At 37.6% G+C, this 18,535-nt stretch overlaps 1 protein-coding gene across 1 annotated transcript; it reads right to left on the bottom strand.

Annotated features, from left to right (window-relative positions):
- Positions 1 to 4,169: 4,169 nt before the first annotated feature.
- LOC114079353 (olfactory receptor 2Y1B-like) lies at positions 4,170 to 5,102 on the bottom strand. Its single transcript, XM_027920591.2, has one exon. The coding sequence runs from the start codon at positions 5,100 to 5,102 to the stop codon at positions 4,170 to 4,172; it is 933 nt and encodes a 310-aa protein (XP_027776392.2).
- Positions 5,103 to 18,535: the final 13,433 nt, after the last annotated feature.

The following is an 18,535-nucleotide window of genomic DNA, read 5'->3' as shown; positions in this document are numbered from 1 at the left end:
CTTTATGTGAAAATAGCCATGTCCAGATATGTGACTCTATTGTGACTCATGAGATGTGGTTGATGGTTTCTCCATTGTTCAGAGACTTACAAAGGTCTGGGAAGTACATAGAGAGAAACATCTCAGACTGGACACAGGAGGTCATCCGTTTCAAGAAAGGTTCTCAATATTTACATACACACCAAAAAAATTTTTTATGGATTTCTGTCAACCTCTTTCCTCAGCTAACCCAGAGATTACTCAATTGGCCTGTGTATAAATTTGCAATGATGCAAGCAAAGGAAGCTAAGCATAGTTTTGATGACAAGGATTCCTTTTTCATTAGGTTAATCTACCTACTTTTAGAACTAGTGTCCTGACTGGCAAAACTAAAGGCCAGTATGGAGCCCCTCCTATCCATTATTCCTTGGGGAGGCAAGTTAGCTTTTGGGGGAAGGTTTATAACATTGAGCCCTTTCTAGCTACCTTTCTATTCTGTAATAGAATTTATTCTGCATACAGATTAGCCTTCCCCTTCCGCAATGCCTCAGGACTATTTTCTGTGGACATATGGGATGGTTGTTGACCATCAAGACACCCCACACAGTACTCTCCCCCCCAAAAAAAAAAAACTCATTAGAGCATAAGAAAAAAATGTGACCATGAATTCCATGTTCATAAAAGGCATTAATTTTTCCATGAATCACAATGACTAGGAGAGCACTGCATTATAAACTATTTGGATGACCTACAGAAAAATAAGTTATCTTACTAGCTTGAAGACAACATTCTATTGGGTTTGAAGTATTGTATACAAGGCAACATGTGCTTTATATATCTGATGTACATTTTTCCTAAAGCCCAAACTAAGAAGTGAAAATAGTATGAATCTCTCACTATCTAATAACCTGCTCAAGTTTTCCTTCTTATCTTCAAAACCTTGGGCTAAGGCTTCGGGCTGGGCTTGGGGCTCAGTAGTACAGCACTTGCCTAGCATGTGTGAGACACTGGGTTCCATCATCAGCACCACATAAAAAAAAGGTATTATGTCCACCTACAACTAAAAAATAAATATTTTTTTTTTAATTTTAAAAAAACACTTTGGACTTAGCTGATTTTGTGATCTCTACTTCCAAAAGTGCCCACCAGAGGGGGCTTCACATGGTGAATTCTTGCCATGATGTTACTGAACTGGCAGTTAAGAGTATTAATTCCTAGTCTGAGGTGAATAACCTCAAATATCAAGGGAAATAGGATTGTTGCTACATCAGGGAGGCAATAAAGGCATATTTGGGATTAATAGAATTCTCTGGGGTAATTCTTAATATTGCTACATTTGATAGTTATCATCTTGGAAAATTATAACCACCCAGCAAAGACAGTATCACTAAGTCCTAATAACCTGTAAAAACAGAAATTTAGTTCTTCTAATCAGGTAGTGGTTGAAAGCGAAGATAATATGAACTGGGTCACGGGAGAATTGTGTGATTAAAATGAATGCCCACCGTGACCTTTAGACCCATTACAGAAATGAAGACTGTGTCTGTTATGGATACTCTTAGGTATATATTAACCAATTATTTTAATTTTATTTATAGGTCATTAGATCCCAAGAAGTTTCTTTTAGACCAAGTGAAAAGAACAGAACATTAGCCATAGTTCATGGACTCAAGATAAGATAGGCATCATGGCTGGAAGGACTTAAAACCCCTGTGGAAAGAAGTGGAGTGTGTTGCCTTCTGTAAAGTGAAAGCCTTAATTTGTATGAAATGTAAAAACTCATATAGCGTGCACGCTGAGTCAAATAAGAATCAGTGGTGCCAATCCTACTTGACTCTATTTGCTTCCAGATACATTTTTATCCTTGTCCTGATCTGCTCGGTTTTGCAGTGGGGTGGGATGAGGAACAAGAGTGGGGGGGCTTTGAGGACCCTACAGGCTACATTTCCTTTTCTCTAACATCCACAGAAATTGGAGGTCAGAATTCAGGGTATGTCTACCTCCCAGTCTGCTTCAAGTGGTACTTTGGGCAATAGCACCCTCCTTTCTGCAGCTCCAGCTTCTACGGGACTAGTTTACCATGCTGGCTACAGTTTCTTCCAAGTGATCCTACCATTGGGTGTCTAGTAACACCACTTCCTCTTTTAATTACTCAAACCTAGAAATATTACTGACTTCAAATATTGAGGTTTATTCAACATCCCCAGTTGGGATTCTTAACCCTTTTATTGCTTAGTTCACCAGTTTATGCATTAATAATTTATGCCATAAATACTTAAAAGTTGTTCTGTTTTTCTAGTCAGACTCTCACTGTTCTCATAACACAGACTGCTCACTGTTCTCATAAAAATGTACATGTCATCAACTCATTCATTAACAGTTGCCTTTGCAAATTTTTTCTTTGATGAAAGCATCCATAATATTTATTCCTGTAATTCAGGATTTCTCAGCCAAATAATAAATGTCTTGTTGTAGGAGACTGTCTTGTGCATTGTGCTATAGTTAGTGGAAACCCTGGCTTCCACTTAGTAGAAGGTGGGAGCACCTCATTCCCAGATTGTGATAACTGAGAATATCCCCTGAAATTGCCAAGTGCCCCCCTGTGAGTAGGAATAAGATGCAATTGCCCCTAGTTGAGAACCTCTGCTCTAATTGAAAACCTGATTTTTTAAAAAAACACAGTTATTTCTTTTTCTTCTTTTAAGCAAGGATTTACATTTGAACTAATCCTTGCCTGTTATTAGATGTGGTTATTAGAGTCTAGTTAAATACAGATGGCTGCAGACAGTCATATATATGATAATTTTATTTTTTCGTTCTATACCTTCAATCACTTGTCAATACAAAAAGTCCATCCTATATGAATGAAATACTGCATACAACATCATAAAGATGTTTCAAAAGCATTCCAACCCATATGATGCCATTGTATATGAACATCTTGCCACATCCCTTCATTAAACCCACATTTACTGTACATTTATAGAGCACTAGGCTCCTTGAGAAACACATGGACCAACTCAAAAAGGAGAAAGCCAATAGCGGTGTTCCCATTCCATCATAACTGTATATAAACATCCATAGCCACACAGGAAGAAGTGTGCTTCTCAGGGAATGAGAAGAGTTGCTTTGCTCACGTCCCTCATTAATCAGTGAAGGCTCTCCCTTAAAAGATATGTCATTATAGGCTTTGGGCCATATCTCAAGAAATTATGATGGACTTTGATCCCATTGTGAAACAGAATGACAAGAAACCCATCAATGCCAAAGGGAATTTGGAACCATGGGATCATGTCATAAGAAAACTACCTAAATGTAGCCATAGGGGTCAAGATATCTGACTCCCTTTACTTTCATTTCCTACTCAAAACAGGGTTTTTATTCTCAATTTCTTTACTTTATGGAGTGAATGGGAAGCTCTGGATCATTGAAATCAGTTACTTTTTCTCTACTTAACATACAGTTGTCTTTTCTTAGTTATCATTTTTGTGACCTTGAAATTTATAAACTGTCTTATGTTCCCAAAAAATAAACGTTTATTCTTGTTCAAATATCTCCTCTAGAATTATGTTCTAGAAATTTGACATCTTCTCCAGGCTTGCCCTGAATGTTCAGGGGATTCCTTTCAATTCTAAAAAGCATAAATCTTTGATATAGTGCCTAGTCTCTCTGTGTATTTATCCTTGCTTTTTGTTTTACATATACTTATCCATAGTGGACAAATATTCCATAGTGTGCTACTGACTAGATTATCTGCCATTCGTGTGCCTGCCTGAGGATAAAGTGAAAATAATGATATAGTGAAAAATGATGAATGGCATGGTAAAGATGGAGCTATGGCCATGAAGATGCTTAAAAAAATAGTAAAATTTTCATCAGTGTTACTATAGCACGTGAGTGTGTATTTGATGGTATTTGAATAAGTAACTATTCATTGAGACTAGAAAGACATTAGCAGTAGAAGACAGGTTTACTTGCCTGTGAGAAACTGACTAAAGAAGTTCTTTTAAGGGATGATTAATTTTCCTTCCGATAAGTTTCAATCCTGAAAGGGTGCAGGGCAGCCACAGGGTAGTACACATTAAATATCCCCTCTACCCCAAAGAAAATGAAAGAAGTTCAATTAAAGCAAGTGCATACAAAATCCTGTCTCCTGTGTTGGCCTCACCTAATTCTAGCTCTGGATCTCCCTATGCCTGCTCCTTCCCCATAAGCTTCCTAACTGCTTTCTTCACATCCTTGTTCCTCAGTGTGTAGATCAGCGGGTTGAGAGTGGGAGCAAGAATCATGTAGAGCACTGCAAGTGCTTTGCCCTGGTCCTGAGAGTAGTTGTCCTTTGGTTGTAGATACAAAAACATAGTGGTTCCATAGAAGAGTGAGACCACCATTAGGTGGGAAGCACAAGTCCCAAAAGCCTTTTTCCTTCCCTCTGCTGAGCGCATTTTCACGACTGCCCTGGCAATACACACATAAGAGGTCAAGATGATGGAGACAGGCACAGCTAGAATGATTAGCCGGGCAATAAACATTTTGGACTCTGCTGGGCCAGTATCCACACAGGAGAGTTTAACAATGATCAGCAGCTCACAGAAGAAATGGTCCACACGCCGGTTTCCACAGCGAGGTAGCACAATGGCCATTGAGGACTGTAGAAAGGAGTTGGCAAAGCCAGAGGACCAGGAAGCTGCTGCCAGGAGGTGACACAATTTGGGGTGCATAATGGTGGTGTAGCGGAGAGGCCAACAAACTGCAACATAGCAATCAACTGCCATCACAGCAAGGAGTACGCACTCAGTGGAGCCAAGTGCCAAGGCCACCCAGTACTGGACCATGCAGCCAGCATAACTGATCTTCTTGTTGCCTCCCCACATGTTCACCAGCATCTGGGGCACAATGCTAGTGGTAAAAGAGAGGTCGAGCACAGAAATGTTTCTGAGAAAGAAGTACATGGGTGTATGGAGCCGAGCATCCAGAATCGAGAGTGAGATGATGGCCACATTACCCACAAGGTTTATGCTGTAGAATATCAGGACAAAAAGGGAGAGGATCAGCTCCAACTCAGGATACTCAGAGAAGCCCACTAAGATGAAATCCCCACCTGAGCTGTCATTGATTGCTTCCATTTCCTCTTCAAAGCTATCATTGAGGGAGTTCTCATGCCATCTAGTGTGGGATTTAAGAGTAATAGGTGGGTAATTAATATATGTATTGGATATTGGAAAAGCAGAGACTCTGGACAGGACCCAAATTATATTTTATTTTTATTTCCTCTTGTCTTTTCCAACTCGTTTCACACTTGCTGGTGTGAACTCCAGCAAACTCATGGCCTCCATGGTAATAACAGTATAACAACCATTTTCAGTTATAGACAGAATCTAAATTCACTAATTTTAAATCCCAGTCTCATGAATACTAAAAACTCAGAATCCAATTCAACATCCAATCTTGACCTCTTTCCAGCTACAGCCCCTTTCAAGTGAACTCTTATGTTTTGGGGAGGGGGTGTAGGCAGTTCCTTTCTTTTCCTGCTCTTCTCTACCAGTGTGTCAGCAGTGCCTCTAGGTTTTCCCTATTTGGGTTATGCAAAGGGGAAGAGAAGGGATTGCCAGAAAGTCTTACGCTCCCAAGACAATGTTATGCTCTCGGAGCCTGACAGGTGTTTAACAATTAACTCTTCTCATGGGGAATATGTGTATTCTTTAGACACTACTTTGCTAGGCCAGTAGACCTGCCTATCCCCAGAATAGGTGGAGGCATCTCTTTCTGAGGCACCTTTTGTAAACTCTGGGGCTCAGGATCTTATCCACAACGCTTGGTTCCTTTGTTCCTGTTGTGGCCTTACAGAATAAGACTCAGGACAACCGCTCAACACAAGCTGTCCCTTCATAGTGACCCTCTTCTGCCACACAGGAAACCATTTTACATCTTTTGGTTCAAACTCATTGCAAGAAGCCACGACCAGCTTGACTCCACCATGGTAGCAGTTGTTAGCACTTTTCTAATCCCTAGACTTTCTGTGTAAGAATTGAGCCTGGTTCATTCTGCCCCCTCCCAACTATTTTATATATATATAATTTTTTTTAAGTTTCCAGCTAACTCTGTTGAAGCCCCCAACCTGGAGGCCTTTTTCCTGTTGGTGGGGATGGTTTTGTACTCATATCAATACTTACTCTAAATGAATTTTTATATTTTTCTTCTCCTCTCCCTTCTCTTAATCCAGTTTAATTTTTCAAATTGGCAAAGCTCTCTGAGTTGTCCAAGAACTAATATTTATTAAAATCATTTTTGTATAAGTTCTACATATGATTGTTCTTTCACATTCACTTACAACATAAGGTTGTACAAAGCAGAAAAGGGATGCATTTTAAAATACAATTCTTATGTATCAGTCACAGCAAAGGAGGGAGACACTCAATAACAACATTTTTAGGGTAGTTTCTGTGCATGTCTCTAAGTAGAAATAAGTCATAGTAAGGTAGAAGATTTCAAATAAATGAGCAAAAGGTTAAAGGAATTTAGATTTATTTTCAATGGGATTCGCAAATAAAGACACCAGGAAGGAAATCAAAAAGTCAGTAATAAATTCACTCTATTTAAATAGAAGTTGAATAAGAAACCAGGCAGCAAGGCAAAAAATTACTTCTGTACTTTTCATTAATATTCTCTCCTTGACTCTTTATGTGTTTTCCCTCTGCTGTTAAACAGCAATTCTCTATAGTACTGCTTTCAAGATAGTCATTGCCTTCAAGAAGCTTTAAGATATCCAACTTTCTCCAAATTTTATTTAATCTCCAACTAATCATGTTGAGTTTAAGAAAGAGTATGTCAGACCTGAAGATGTATGATCATGGTAAAGTAGTTGTCTAACTTGAATGAGGCCCTGGGTTTAAGCCCCAACATGGAGCAGGGAGGAATCTTCTCATGGTACTCTAAAAACTATCCCTTTTTTAAAAAACAGCATCTTATCTCTTCACAGTACATAGCTTATTAGATACACTTTTTCCAGGTCTTCAGAATGAGCATATTTGAGATAGTAAGAGTGAGGTACTGGTATATATTCAGCCTTTCAGTGTTCTCCTTTATGATTGGTCTGTTTCATTAGAATGAATGGTTAAACAAATTTGGCATACTAGATAGTTTTTTTCCATCCTATAAAATTAAATAATTTTGTATTAATCCATACCTAAATTTTAAAATCACAAATAAATTTAAAGGAAGGGGAAAAATAAATAAATGGAAGGGAAACTGATCAGGTGTAGTTCGCCATTTCACATAAGCAAAAGAGGCCCACGTGATATAAAGGAAGAATCCATTTATAAGTATGGGTTTTCATACATGCTGGGTTGGAGCTCAGAGATACAACATGGGGAAGAAGGAGGCAGAGAAACCTGAGATGGCATTTAATTTGTTCATTATTAAATATATGTTCAGCAATTGCCAAATGCGTAGCAAGTAACATGTGTGTATTCAGTTAACATCTCTCCAAAGATCCAAAGTATGTGAACTCTGAATCAAATCTGGAATCACCAACTTTGGTTTGAATCACATAAAATTTTTTAAATTGGAAATTTTTAAGAGAAAAGCTCTAATATCTCAATTAAAAAGCCAGTGTTCACCCATGACACAAAATTCACTTCCAGTGAATTTAAAATATTTATGGAGACAGAAATGTTAACTACCTTGATTTTATCATTACATTACTATATAGATCTATCAAATTTTCACATCAAACTCCATAAGTTTGTACCACTGAAATAATAATTAATTTTTAGAATAAAGTAAGCAGACATTCCTCTCCAATTTCCTGTCCTCACAGTATTTATCCCCTTACCCACCCACCTCACATATCCATAAGTCCATCTTACCTATTTTCTACCAAAAGTAGAGATTGATCCCCATCTGTCTGCTAACTGAACTGAGTCTTGTTATCATGAAATTTTGTGGCTTCATCAGTTCCAGCCAGGTCCATGAAGATTCTGCAGATTTCTATGCCTTGAGTTGCAAACTATTTCGAGTTTTTCCTGCAAGTGAGCTTAGTATACATCTGAACAATGTGGACTGGCAAAGACAGTATGATCCCATAAATCTGTAGAAAAAGAAAATTCAGTTCTTTATTTTCTTTCACAACTTATAAGTTCTTAAATATTATAAGAGTCCATTGTAATAAAATTCCCTGATAGTTGCTTTTTATGTAATGATAATTGAATATGAACTTCACAAAGACACTAGAAGCTAGTTAGATATTAACAGTCTCACTTTGTAACTGATTAATTAGCATTCATTAGGTCACACAGTATATAAGAAGTGGTAAAAAAACCCAGGGCAACTAATTATAATTCTTCTGCACTTTTAGACATTAAAGAAACTTCATATCTCCATTGGAAAAATGAAATAAAAGTGGCAATGATGAAGAAAAAGGAATTAATTGGAATAAAAAGAGTTAGTTCATCAGGGAGTTGAGAAGTTTGCTAAATAAGATAAAGCAAAGATTCCATGATGATATTAAACTTACTATAATTGATAAATAGAAAAGTTTTTTGAATCATTCTTATTCGGATTAACTAATTTAGTAAGAGAATCTTGATAATGCCATCATAGGCAGTCCAAAGTATTAAACATGAAATCTGTTTAAATCCTAGCTTCTGTTTAAATCACTTACTACATTTGTCAACTTAGGAAACTCTTTAACATTTCTGGGTCTTAGTTCAGTCACCTGTAATATTAGAATAACAATATCATAAAATTATTTTTATGAATTATCTTTAAATTTATACAAAAGTAAATTTAAACTGTTATTCACTAGGTTAGCAGCAGTAGTAGTAGCATAAGAGTAACTTTTTTCAAGTGCACACTACACTCTTAGCAAAGTAGAGAGTGCTTTGCCTGAATTGCTCCACTTTATATTCAACTGTAATCTGTGGGTACTTCTCTACATTGTCCCATTTTTATGTTCATATATAACTTTATTAACATTAAAGCCTCCCTTTACAGAGTACAAAAATGAAGCTTATAGTGACTTAGACCTAAAGTTAATGTCACATGCCCAGAGTCTGATAGAACTAAGACTTTAATTCAGAACTCACTGGTTCCAAAGTTTTAATCATTACCCTGCCATACAATACTGACTACACTATTTTAAGTGGCTATGCATATAATCCCTTTGTGGTGGATTTCTTCCAGTACCTGGAACATAACAGGCATTCAGTAGGTGTTAGCTGAGTAAAGGGAAGAGGTGGAACTGTCAGAGTATAAAGCATTCAACAACAACAACAAAAAGCCTCTCAATCCCAATTGTTTAGGATTATAGAAAGAGGGGGAAAATGATCAGGTGCTCCTCCCTAGGGTCATCTATATATACTGACCTGTCTTTTTAATAATTAAAAATCATCTTAAGAAAGCACTAGTGATCCAATTTTATACTGATGTAGGATCTGAGGTGGGCATCATAATGAGAAGTATATCTTGGCTTTTGAGACCTGCCCAGCTAAAATATAGCATCCAGAGAGATTGAAAACCAAGGAAAATACTTACCTTTACAACATTTGTCAGTCTAACATGCTAAAAGCCACTTTCTTGTCATGTCCTTTATCATTCATTTAAAGTCCTAGTATAAGGTGAGAGAGATGAATTCTTGGGGAAAAGAGGTCATGATAGGACTCTGCAAGACACCAGAGTTTCATTGACCTATTAGAAGTAAAATCACTGTCAAAGCAGCCAAGACACAAAGATGTGTTTTCTCCTGGCCAACCCTGTTTATGGAGCCAAAGAGTGTGTAGAACTTATTTACCAAAATACAAAGTTAGGGCCAAGAAAACAAATTGGGATTTGCAAAACTGCCAGTGTCTTCCTTTGCTTCCTCTTTATATTGCTCTTTCTTCTTCAGCCTAAAAACTATTTTGCTGGGTCCCAATTTCAGAAATGCTGTTGAGCACCCAAATCATACCTTTATCAGTTTCTCTCCTTTTCCCTCAGGGGGACAAAAAAATGCTATCCTGAATTGGTAATGGATCACAGGATAATATATGTCTAGTTAACCAAGCATTTCTATTTCATCTAAGTTGATTTCGGGCACCTCACAGGTAAAAGCCTGTCTGCTGTACCCAAAGACCCAGGAGACATCAATCTGAGTGTCTGGGAGTTCTTTCTTCCTATCCTAAATAGTTTATCATTGCAGGCAGCTTTTATATTAAGTGCCTGGGGAATTGCAACAAATCCACAAGCAACCCTACTTATTAATGCTGAGATAACAAATAACTTTCAGTAACTCTGAAGTGTCCCCTGAAGGATGTGCCCCAAAGTGACCAATTACTGTAGAGTAGTAGGAGACCCTTGGGAGAAGGGAAATAAATTAGCTGAGGCATTCTTCATTCTTCTGCTTCTCCATTCTTCCTCTTTTTTTCCTTTTTCTTTTTTTTATTGGTTGTTCAAAACATTACAAAGCTCATGACATATCATCTTTCATACATTTGCTTCAAGTGGGTTATGAACTCCCATTTTTGCCCCAAATACAAGTTGCAGAATCACATTCTTCCTCTTAACTTTCACAATTTCTAGGTGAATAAATGTTTTGTTAAATGCTGTAATATTTAAGTGGTCTCTAGAATTTTATCAATTAAAATAGGGAAAGAATCATACACTGGACACTGTTGGGGAAAATAAGAAGAAAATAACCAAAGTTTTTAAAAAGTCATACTTCCTAGTTATAATATCTTGAAGGGTTGTTGGTGAGGGGTGTTTGTTCATTTGTATTTAATAAAAATGTATGTGGTATGTAATGATTCTTGACTGAATTTGCACAAATTATATAATTTGGAAAAATACTAAAATAAAGGTAGGTGGCAAGAATATATACATTTTCTGGTACATTTTTTAATTTTCCCATTAAAAATTATCATATTTTTCAAAAAGGTGTGTGTGGGGGAAATCCCATAAAAGCAGAATGAAGATCAGTGGGAAGAGGAAGAGGATTAATGGGGAGAGAGCAGAGGGATGGGAAAAGAGAGAAACTGAAGAATAAAATTGACCAAATTATGCTATGTACATATATGAGGATGCATAGTGAATTGCATATTTGTGTATATTTATAAAGCATCAATTTTAAAAATGATATATAAATAGAAGGAAGACCAGTAGAGGAAGAGGAATATGTGAGGGAGGACGGGAGGAAAAGAGAAAGTACAGGGGACTGAAATTATATCCCATGTACATATGATTATGTCAAAATGAACTCCACTATTATGCATAACATAATACACTAATGAAAACATTATTTAAAATTACCATATTTTTCATTTCCTTACAACCAGTCCCTCTGAATTAAGGCTAGGGAAATAATATTCATGAACCATGTACATGCCTAGCTGTTTAGAAATAAGTCGAATTCAGGCAAATAATATTTATCATTTTAAAATGCCAAGCTACCAAGGAGGGCAAGATAGTGGATTAGAGTGAGTCAGGATTTCTCCTAGCTCGACTACCCAGAACTCAGGCAGCAGGAAGACTGCTCCTCCCTGAGTCTTTGAGTGAAAAATCCTTAGCCAAACCAGAGACTGTTGGACTCATTAAACAGATCTGAAAATATAAGTTGCCCTGAATTTCTCAATCGTCCACGGAGAGAGCCAATCCAGGAACCATCTTGGGACAATGTCTGGTGCCAAGAGGGACTAGAAACCCAGATCCATGAGTTTGCAGCTAGGTCCCTGGTAAACCTGTCTGAGCCTAGCAAAAACAACTGACTCTAACAAGCTCGTGGGAAATTAGAAACTGATAGCATTTCACCAAGGGGACCTGAGATGGAGAGGCTAGACAGAACCCAGCTCTCCCCAGCCCTGAGTTCTGCCATCAGGAAATTCAAAGTGTGGGTGTAAGGGCACTTAGCTCTCAACTTGCCTGGTCCACCAGTCCCAGAGACCAGCTGGTCTGGCACCCAGTGGGTCCCGGGCACCATCCCCAATCTAGCACCCACCAGGACCCTGGGTCCCTAGCTCCCACTGAAGTGGGCACCAGTCTAGCAACAAACCACTAGCCATCAGTTCCCCAATTCCCTGGCCCCCAACCTGGCCCACCACGCTGTCTACTAGGCCCACAGCTCCACCACTGGCCCATATCCCAGCCTGTCGGTCCTCCACTTTGCCTCCAGGACTGCCAGGCCCAGCTTCACCACTAGGATGCAAGGCCCATCAGCCCGCCTGATCCACCTGGCACAGGCCAGCTAGGCCCACCAGACATAACCAGTCACTTCACTACCCAGCTGCAGCCCAGCATCCTTGACCCACCACTTCGCAGCCAAGCCTGCTTGACCCAGCTGACCTGGCCTGCTGCTTTGTCACCTGGCTGCAGCCCAGCTTGCCTTAGCCATGTCACTGCCAGGCCCACCTGCCCCAGCCAGAGGCTTCACCACCCTGCCCATAGCCCACCAGCCCACACCAATCTCTCAAGTATGAAAAGTTGAGAAATCTTAAACCCCAACCTTCAACTCAGTGAAGAACACAATTTAAAAAAACAGGACTCAACAGCCCACAGCCCATACTTCTTCATAACTCAAAAAGAAATGAAACAAAAATTAGCTGAGCATGAACAGGGAACACATATGCTTACTGACTGTTTTGTGCACCGTAGTGGTAATTGTTAATATTTCAGACTCCTATACATATGCATATTTGTTTCTCTCTCCTTATTTCTAGCCTTTGTTTTTTGTTTGTTTGTTTGTTGTTTTTTACCTTTATTTTATTTCTTTTTTTTTCAATACAACTATTTTATTGGTAGTTATAAATATGTTATATATATGTATATATATATATATATACATACACACATATATAATTATTTTAGTTCTGGGTGGACAAAATAGCTCTATTTTATTTATTTATTTATTTATCTTTTAATTGGTTGTTCAAAACATTACAAAGCTCATGACATATCATCTTCCATACATTTGATTCAAGTGGGTTATGAACTCCCATTTTTTACCCCAAATACAAGTTGCAGAATCACATCGGTTACACATTCACATTTTTACATAATACCATATTAATGACTGTTGTATTCTGCTACCTTTCCTATCCCCTACTATCCCCCCTCCCCTTCCCTCTCATCTTCCCTCTATACCCCATCTGCTGTTGTTTAATTCTCTCCCTTGTTTTTTTTTCCCCCTTTCCCCTCACAAACTCTTATATGTAATTTTGTGTAACAATGAGGGTCTCCTTCCATTTCCATAGTTTCCCTTCTCTCTCCCTTTCTCTCCCCCCACTCTTCTCTGTTTAATGTTAATCTTTTCCTCATGCTCTTCTTCCCTGTTCTGATCTTAGTTGCTCTCTTTATATCAAAGAAGACATTTGGCATTTGTTTTTTAAGGATTGGCTAGCTTCACTTAGCATAATCTGCTCTAATGCCATCCATTTCCCTGCAAAATCCATGATTTTGTCATTTTTAAGTGCTGCGTAATACTCCATTGTGTATAAATGCCACAGTTTTTTAATCCATTCATCTATTGAAGGGCATCTGGGTTGATTCCAAAGTCTAGCTATTGTGAATTGTGCTGCCATGATCATTGATGTGGCAGTATCCCTATAGTATGCTCTTTTAAGGTCCTCAGGGAATAGACCGAGAAGGGCGATAGCTGGGTCAAATGGTGGTTCCATTCCCAGCTTTCCTAGGAATCTCCATACTGCTTTCCATATTGCCTGCACCAGTTTGCAGTTCCACCAGCAATGTACAAGTGTACCCTTTTCCCCACATCCTCGCCAGCACTTATTGTTGCTTGACTTCATAATGGCTGCCAATCTTACTGGAGTGAGATGGTATCTTAGGGTGGTTTTGATTTGCATTTCTCTGACTGCTAGAGATGGTGAGCATTTTTTCATGTACTTATTGATAGATTGTATGTCCTCCTCTGAGAAGTGTCTGTTCAGGTCCTTGGCCCATTTGTTGATAGGGTTGTTTGTTATCTTGTTGTTTAATTTTTTGAGTTCTTTGTATATTCTGGATATTTTAGGGCTCTATCTGAAGTGTGAGGAGTAAAGATTTGTTCCCTGGATGTAGGTTCCCTATTTACCTCTCTTATTGTTTCTTTAGCTGAGAAAAAACTTTTTAGTTTGAGTAAGTCCCATTTGTTGATTCTAGTTATTAACTTTTGTGCTATGGGCGTTCTATTAAGGAATTTGGAGCCCGACCCCACAATGTGTAGATCGGAGCCAACTTTTTCTTCTATCAGGTGCAAGTCTCTGATTTGATAACTAGCTCCTTTATCCATTTTGAATTAACTTTTGTGCATGGCGAGAGAAAGGGGTTCAGCTTCATTTTGTTGCATATGGATTTCCAGTTTCCCCAGCACCATTTGTTGAAGATGCTATCCTTCCTCCATTGCATGCTTTTAGCGCCTTTATCAAATATAAGAAAGTTGTAATTTTGTGGATTGGTCTCTGTGTCCTCTATTCTGTACCATTGGTCCACCTGCCTGTTTTGGTACCAGTACCATGCTGTTTTTGTTACTATTGCTCTGTAGTACAGTTTGAAATCTGGTATCGCTATACCTCCTGATTCACACTTCCTGCTTAGAATTGCTTTTGCTATTCTGGGTCTTTTGTTTTTCCATATGAATTTCATGATAGCTTTATCTATTTCTACCAGAAATGCCGTTGGGATTTTGATTGGCATTGCGTTGAACCTGTAGAGAACTTTGGGTAATATCGCCATTTTGATGATGTTGGTTCTGCCTATCCATGAACAGGGTACATTTTTCCATCTTCTAAGATCTTCTTCTGTCTCTCTCTTTAGGGTTCTGTAGTTTTCATTGTATAAATCTTTCACCTCTTTTGTTAGGTTGATTCCCAAGTATTTTATTTTTTTGGAGTATATTGTGAATGGGGTGGTTTTCCTCATTTCCATTTCAGAAGTTTTGTTACTGATATACAGGAATGCCTTTGATTTATGCATGTTGATTTTATATCCTGCCACTTTGCTGAATTCATTTATTAGTTCTAGTAGTTTCTTTGTAGACCCTTTTGGGTCTTCTAAGTATAGGATCATATCGTCCGCAAATAGTGATATTTTAAGTTCTTCTTTTCCTATTTTTATGCCTTTAATTTCTTTTTTCTGTCTAATTGCTCTGGCTAGTATTTCAAGGACTAAATTAAATAGAAGTGGTGAGAGAGGGCATCGCTGTCTTGTTCCAGATTTTAGCGGGAATGCCTTCAGTTTTTCTCCATTTAGAATGATGCTAGCCTGAGGCTTAGCATATATAGCTTTTACAATGTTGAGGTAAGTTCCTGTTATCCCCAGTTTTTCTAGTGTTTTGAACATAAAAGGATGCTGTACTTTGTCGAATGCTTTTTCTGCATCTATCGAGATGATCATATGGTTCTTATCTTTAAGTCTATTGATGTGGTGAATAATATTTATTGATTTCCGTATATTGAACCAACCTTGCATCCCAGGGATGAATCCTACTTGATCATGGTGCACAATTTTTTTGATATGCTTTTGTATTTGATTCGCCAGGATTTTATTGAGAAATTTTGCATCTATGTTCATTACAGATATTGGTCTGTAGTTTTCTTTCTTTGAAGTGTCTTTGTCTGGTTTCGGGATCAGGGTGATGTTGGCCTTATAGAATGAATTTGGAAGAGCTCCTTCTTTTTCTATTTCTTGAAATAGCTTGAAAAGTATTGGTATTAATTCTTCTTTGAAGGTTTTGTAAAACTCTGCTGTATACCCATCTGGTCCAGGGCTTTTTTTGGTTGGTAGTCTTTTGATGGCTTCTTCTATGTCTTCCTTTGTTATTGGTCTGTTTAAATTGTGTGTGTCTTCCTGACTCAATCTGGGCAGCTCATATGACTTAAGAAATTTATCGATGTCTTCACTGTCTTCTATTTTATTAGAATATAGGGTTTCAAAATACTTTCTAATTATCTTCTGTATTTCTGTAGTGTCTGTTGTGATATTGCCTTTTTCATCCCGTATGTTAGTGATTTGAGTTTTCTCTCTTCTTGTCTTCGTTAGCATGGCTAAGGGTCTGTCGATCTTATTTATTTTTTCAAAGAACCAACTTTTAGTTTTATCAATTTTTTCAACGGTTTTTTTTGTTTCAATTTCGTTGATTTCCGCTATGATTTTAATTATTTCTTGTCTTCTGCTATATTTGCTGTTGTTTTGCTCTTCCTTTTCTAGGGTTTTGAGATGTAGTGTGAGTTCGTTTATTTGTTGGTTTTTTCTTTTTTTGAGGAATGAACTCCAGGAAATGAATTTCCCTCTTAAAACTGCTTTCATTGTGTCCCATAGATTCCGGTATGTTGTGTCTGAATTGTCATTTATCTCTAAGAATTTTTTGATTTCCTCCTTTATGTCTTCTGTAACCCATTGATCATTCAGTAACATATTGTTTATTTTCCATGTGATGCAGGATTTTTCCTTCCTTCTTTTTTCATTGATTTCCAGTTTCATTCCATTATGATCAGATATGGTGCATGGTATTATCTCCACTCCTTTATATTTACTAAGAGTTGCCCTATGGCATAATATATGATCTATCTTTGAGTAAGATCCATGTGCTGCTGAGAAGAATGTGTATCCACTTGATGATGGTTGATATATTCTATATATGTCGGTTAAGTCTAGGTTATTGATTGTGTCATTGAGTTCTATAGTTTCTTTATTCAGCTTTTGTCTGGAGGATCTGTCTAATGGCGAGAGTGGTGTGTTGAAGTCACCCATAATTATTGTGTTGTGGTCAATTTGACTCTTGAACTTGAGGAGAGTTTGTTTTATGAACGTTGCTGCACCATTATTTGGTGCATATAAATTGATAATTGTTATGTCTTGTTGGTGAATAGTCCCTTTTAACAGGATATAGTGTCCTTCTTTATCCCTTTTGATTAACTTAGGTTTGAAGTTGATTTTATTTGATATGAGTATGGCCACTCCTGCTTGCTTCCGAGGGCCATGTGAGTGGTATGATTTTTCCCAACCTTTCACCTTCAGCCTGTGTATGTCTTTTCCTATCATATGAGTCTCCTGAAGGCAGCATATTGTTGGATTTGTTTTTTTGATCCAGGTTACCAGCCTGTGTCTCTTGATTGGTGAGTTTAGTCCATTAACATTTAAGGTTACAATTGAAATATGATTTGTACTTCCAGTCATGTTTATTTATTTATTTATTTATTTTAGTTTGGCTAGTTTTTACTTTTTGGTTGTTTTCCTCCCCCTTTACTGAGATACCTCCCGCTGTTGGTTTTGGGCACTATTTTTCCATTCCTCTTCTTGTAGAATTTTGCCCAAAATGCTTTGCAGTGCTGGTTTTCTGGCTGCGAAATCTTTTAGCTTTTGTTTATCATGAAAGATTTTAATTTCATTGTCAAATCTGAAGCTTAATTTTGCTGGATACAGTATTCTTGGTTGGAATCCATTATTTTTCAGCGTTTGAAATACATTGTTCCAGGATCTTCTCGCTTTCAAAGTCTGTGATGAAAAATCAGCCGTTAACCTAATTGGTTTACCCCTGAATGTAATCTGCCTCCTTTCCCTCGTAGCTTTTAATATTCTCTCCTTGTTCTGTATGTTGGCTATCTTCATAATTATATGTCTTGGAGTTGGCCTATTACAGTTTTGAATGTTTGGGGTCCTGTAGGCTTCCAGGATTTGGCAATCCATTCCATCTTTCATCTCTGGGAAGTTTTCTAGGATTATTTCATTGAATAGGTTGTCCATTCCTTTGGCTTGAATCTCTGTGCCTTCTTCTATCCCAATGACTCTCAAATTTGGTTTTTTGATGAGATCCCATATCTCTTGGATAGATTGCTCGTGAGATTTATGCATCTTTTCAGTATTGACTATATTCTTTTCAAGTTGATAAACTTTGTCTTCATTATCTGATGTTCTGACTTCTACTTGATCTAGTCTATTTGTAACATTCTCATTAGCATTTTTAATCTGGTTTATGGTTTCTTGCATTTCTAAAATCACTGTTTGGTTTTTTTTTTAAGATCTCTATCTCCTGGTAAAGCTCGTTCTTTGTAGTTTGAATTTGTTTGTTTAGTTGGTTTTCGAAATATACTTTCAATTCTTGGATTTGCTGTCTCATGTCTTCTCTAAAATTCCGTTCCTTCTGAGTTAGGTATGCCTTGATTTCTTTCCCTGTCCATATTTCTGATGCTTCTAGGTCCTCCTGTAGATTTAAGTTGTCCTGCATTATCTGTACTCCTTTTTTCCCTGGTTTTTTCATGTTGTTCATGTTACTTTCCAGCTCTGTTTGACTGCTTTGTAACTGCTTTCTCCTATACATTTGTTTTGGCTTTGTTTATATCTGTTGTTTCTCCTTTGTGGTGGGAGATTATGCCTATAGATGTTGGGCTTTATTGTACTTTAGAGCTGATTCATTCAATTTATAAAGGGCTTCCGGATTTTGTATGCATATAGTGATTTGTTTTTTGTTCTTAGGACTTTAGGTTAGGTGCTATGAAGGTATAAGGGTTAGTATGTCTTGGCTACTTTAGAAGATTGCTCTACTGAAGGGGGATGCTAACCGTCAATTGGATCAGGGTGTTGGTAGTAGCTAGGTATT

The sequence above is a fragment of the Marmota flaviventris genome, chromosome 5, assembly GCF_047511675.1.
Source record: "Marmota flaviventris isolate mMarFla1 chromosome 5, mMarFla1.hap1, whole genome shotgun sequence".
Lineage (NCBI taxonomy): Eukaryota > Metazoa > Chordata > Mammalia > Rodentia > Sciuridae > Marmota > Marmota flaviventris.
Note: the sequence above shows the minus strand (reverse complement) of the source record. Positions and strands in the feature narration are given on the sequence as shown.

Bases quoted from the DNA above. Each gene is read 5' to 3' on its own strand.
- LOC114079353 (XM_027920591.2), bottom strand. From the start codon at position 5,102: ATGGAAGCAATCAATGACAGCTCAGGTGGGGATTTCATCTTAGTGGGC.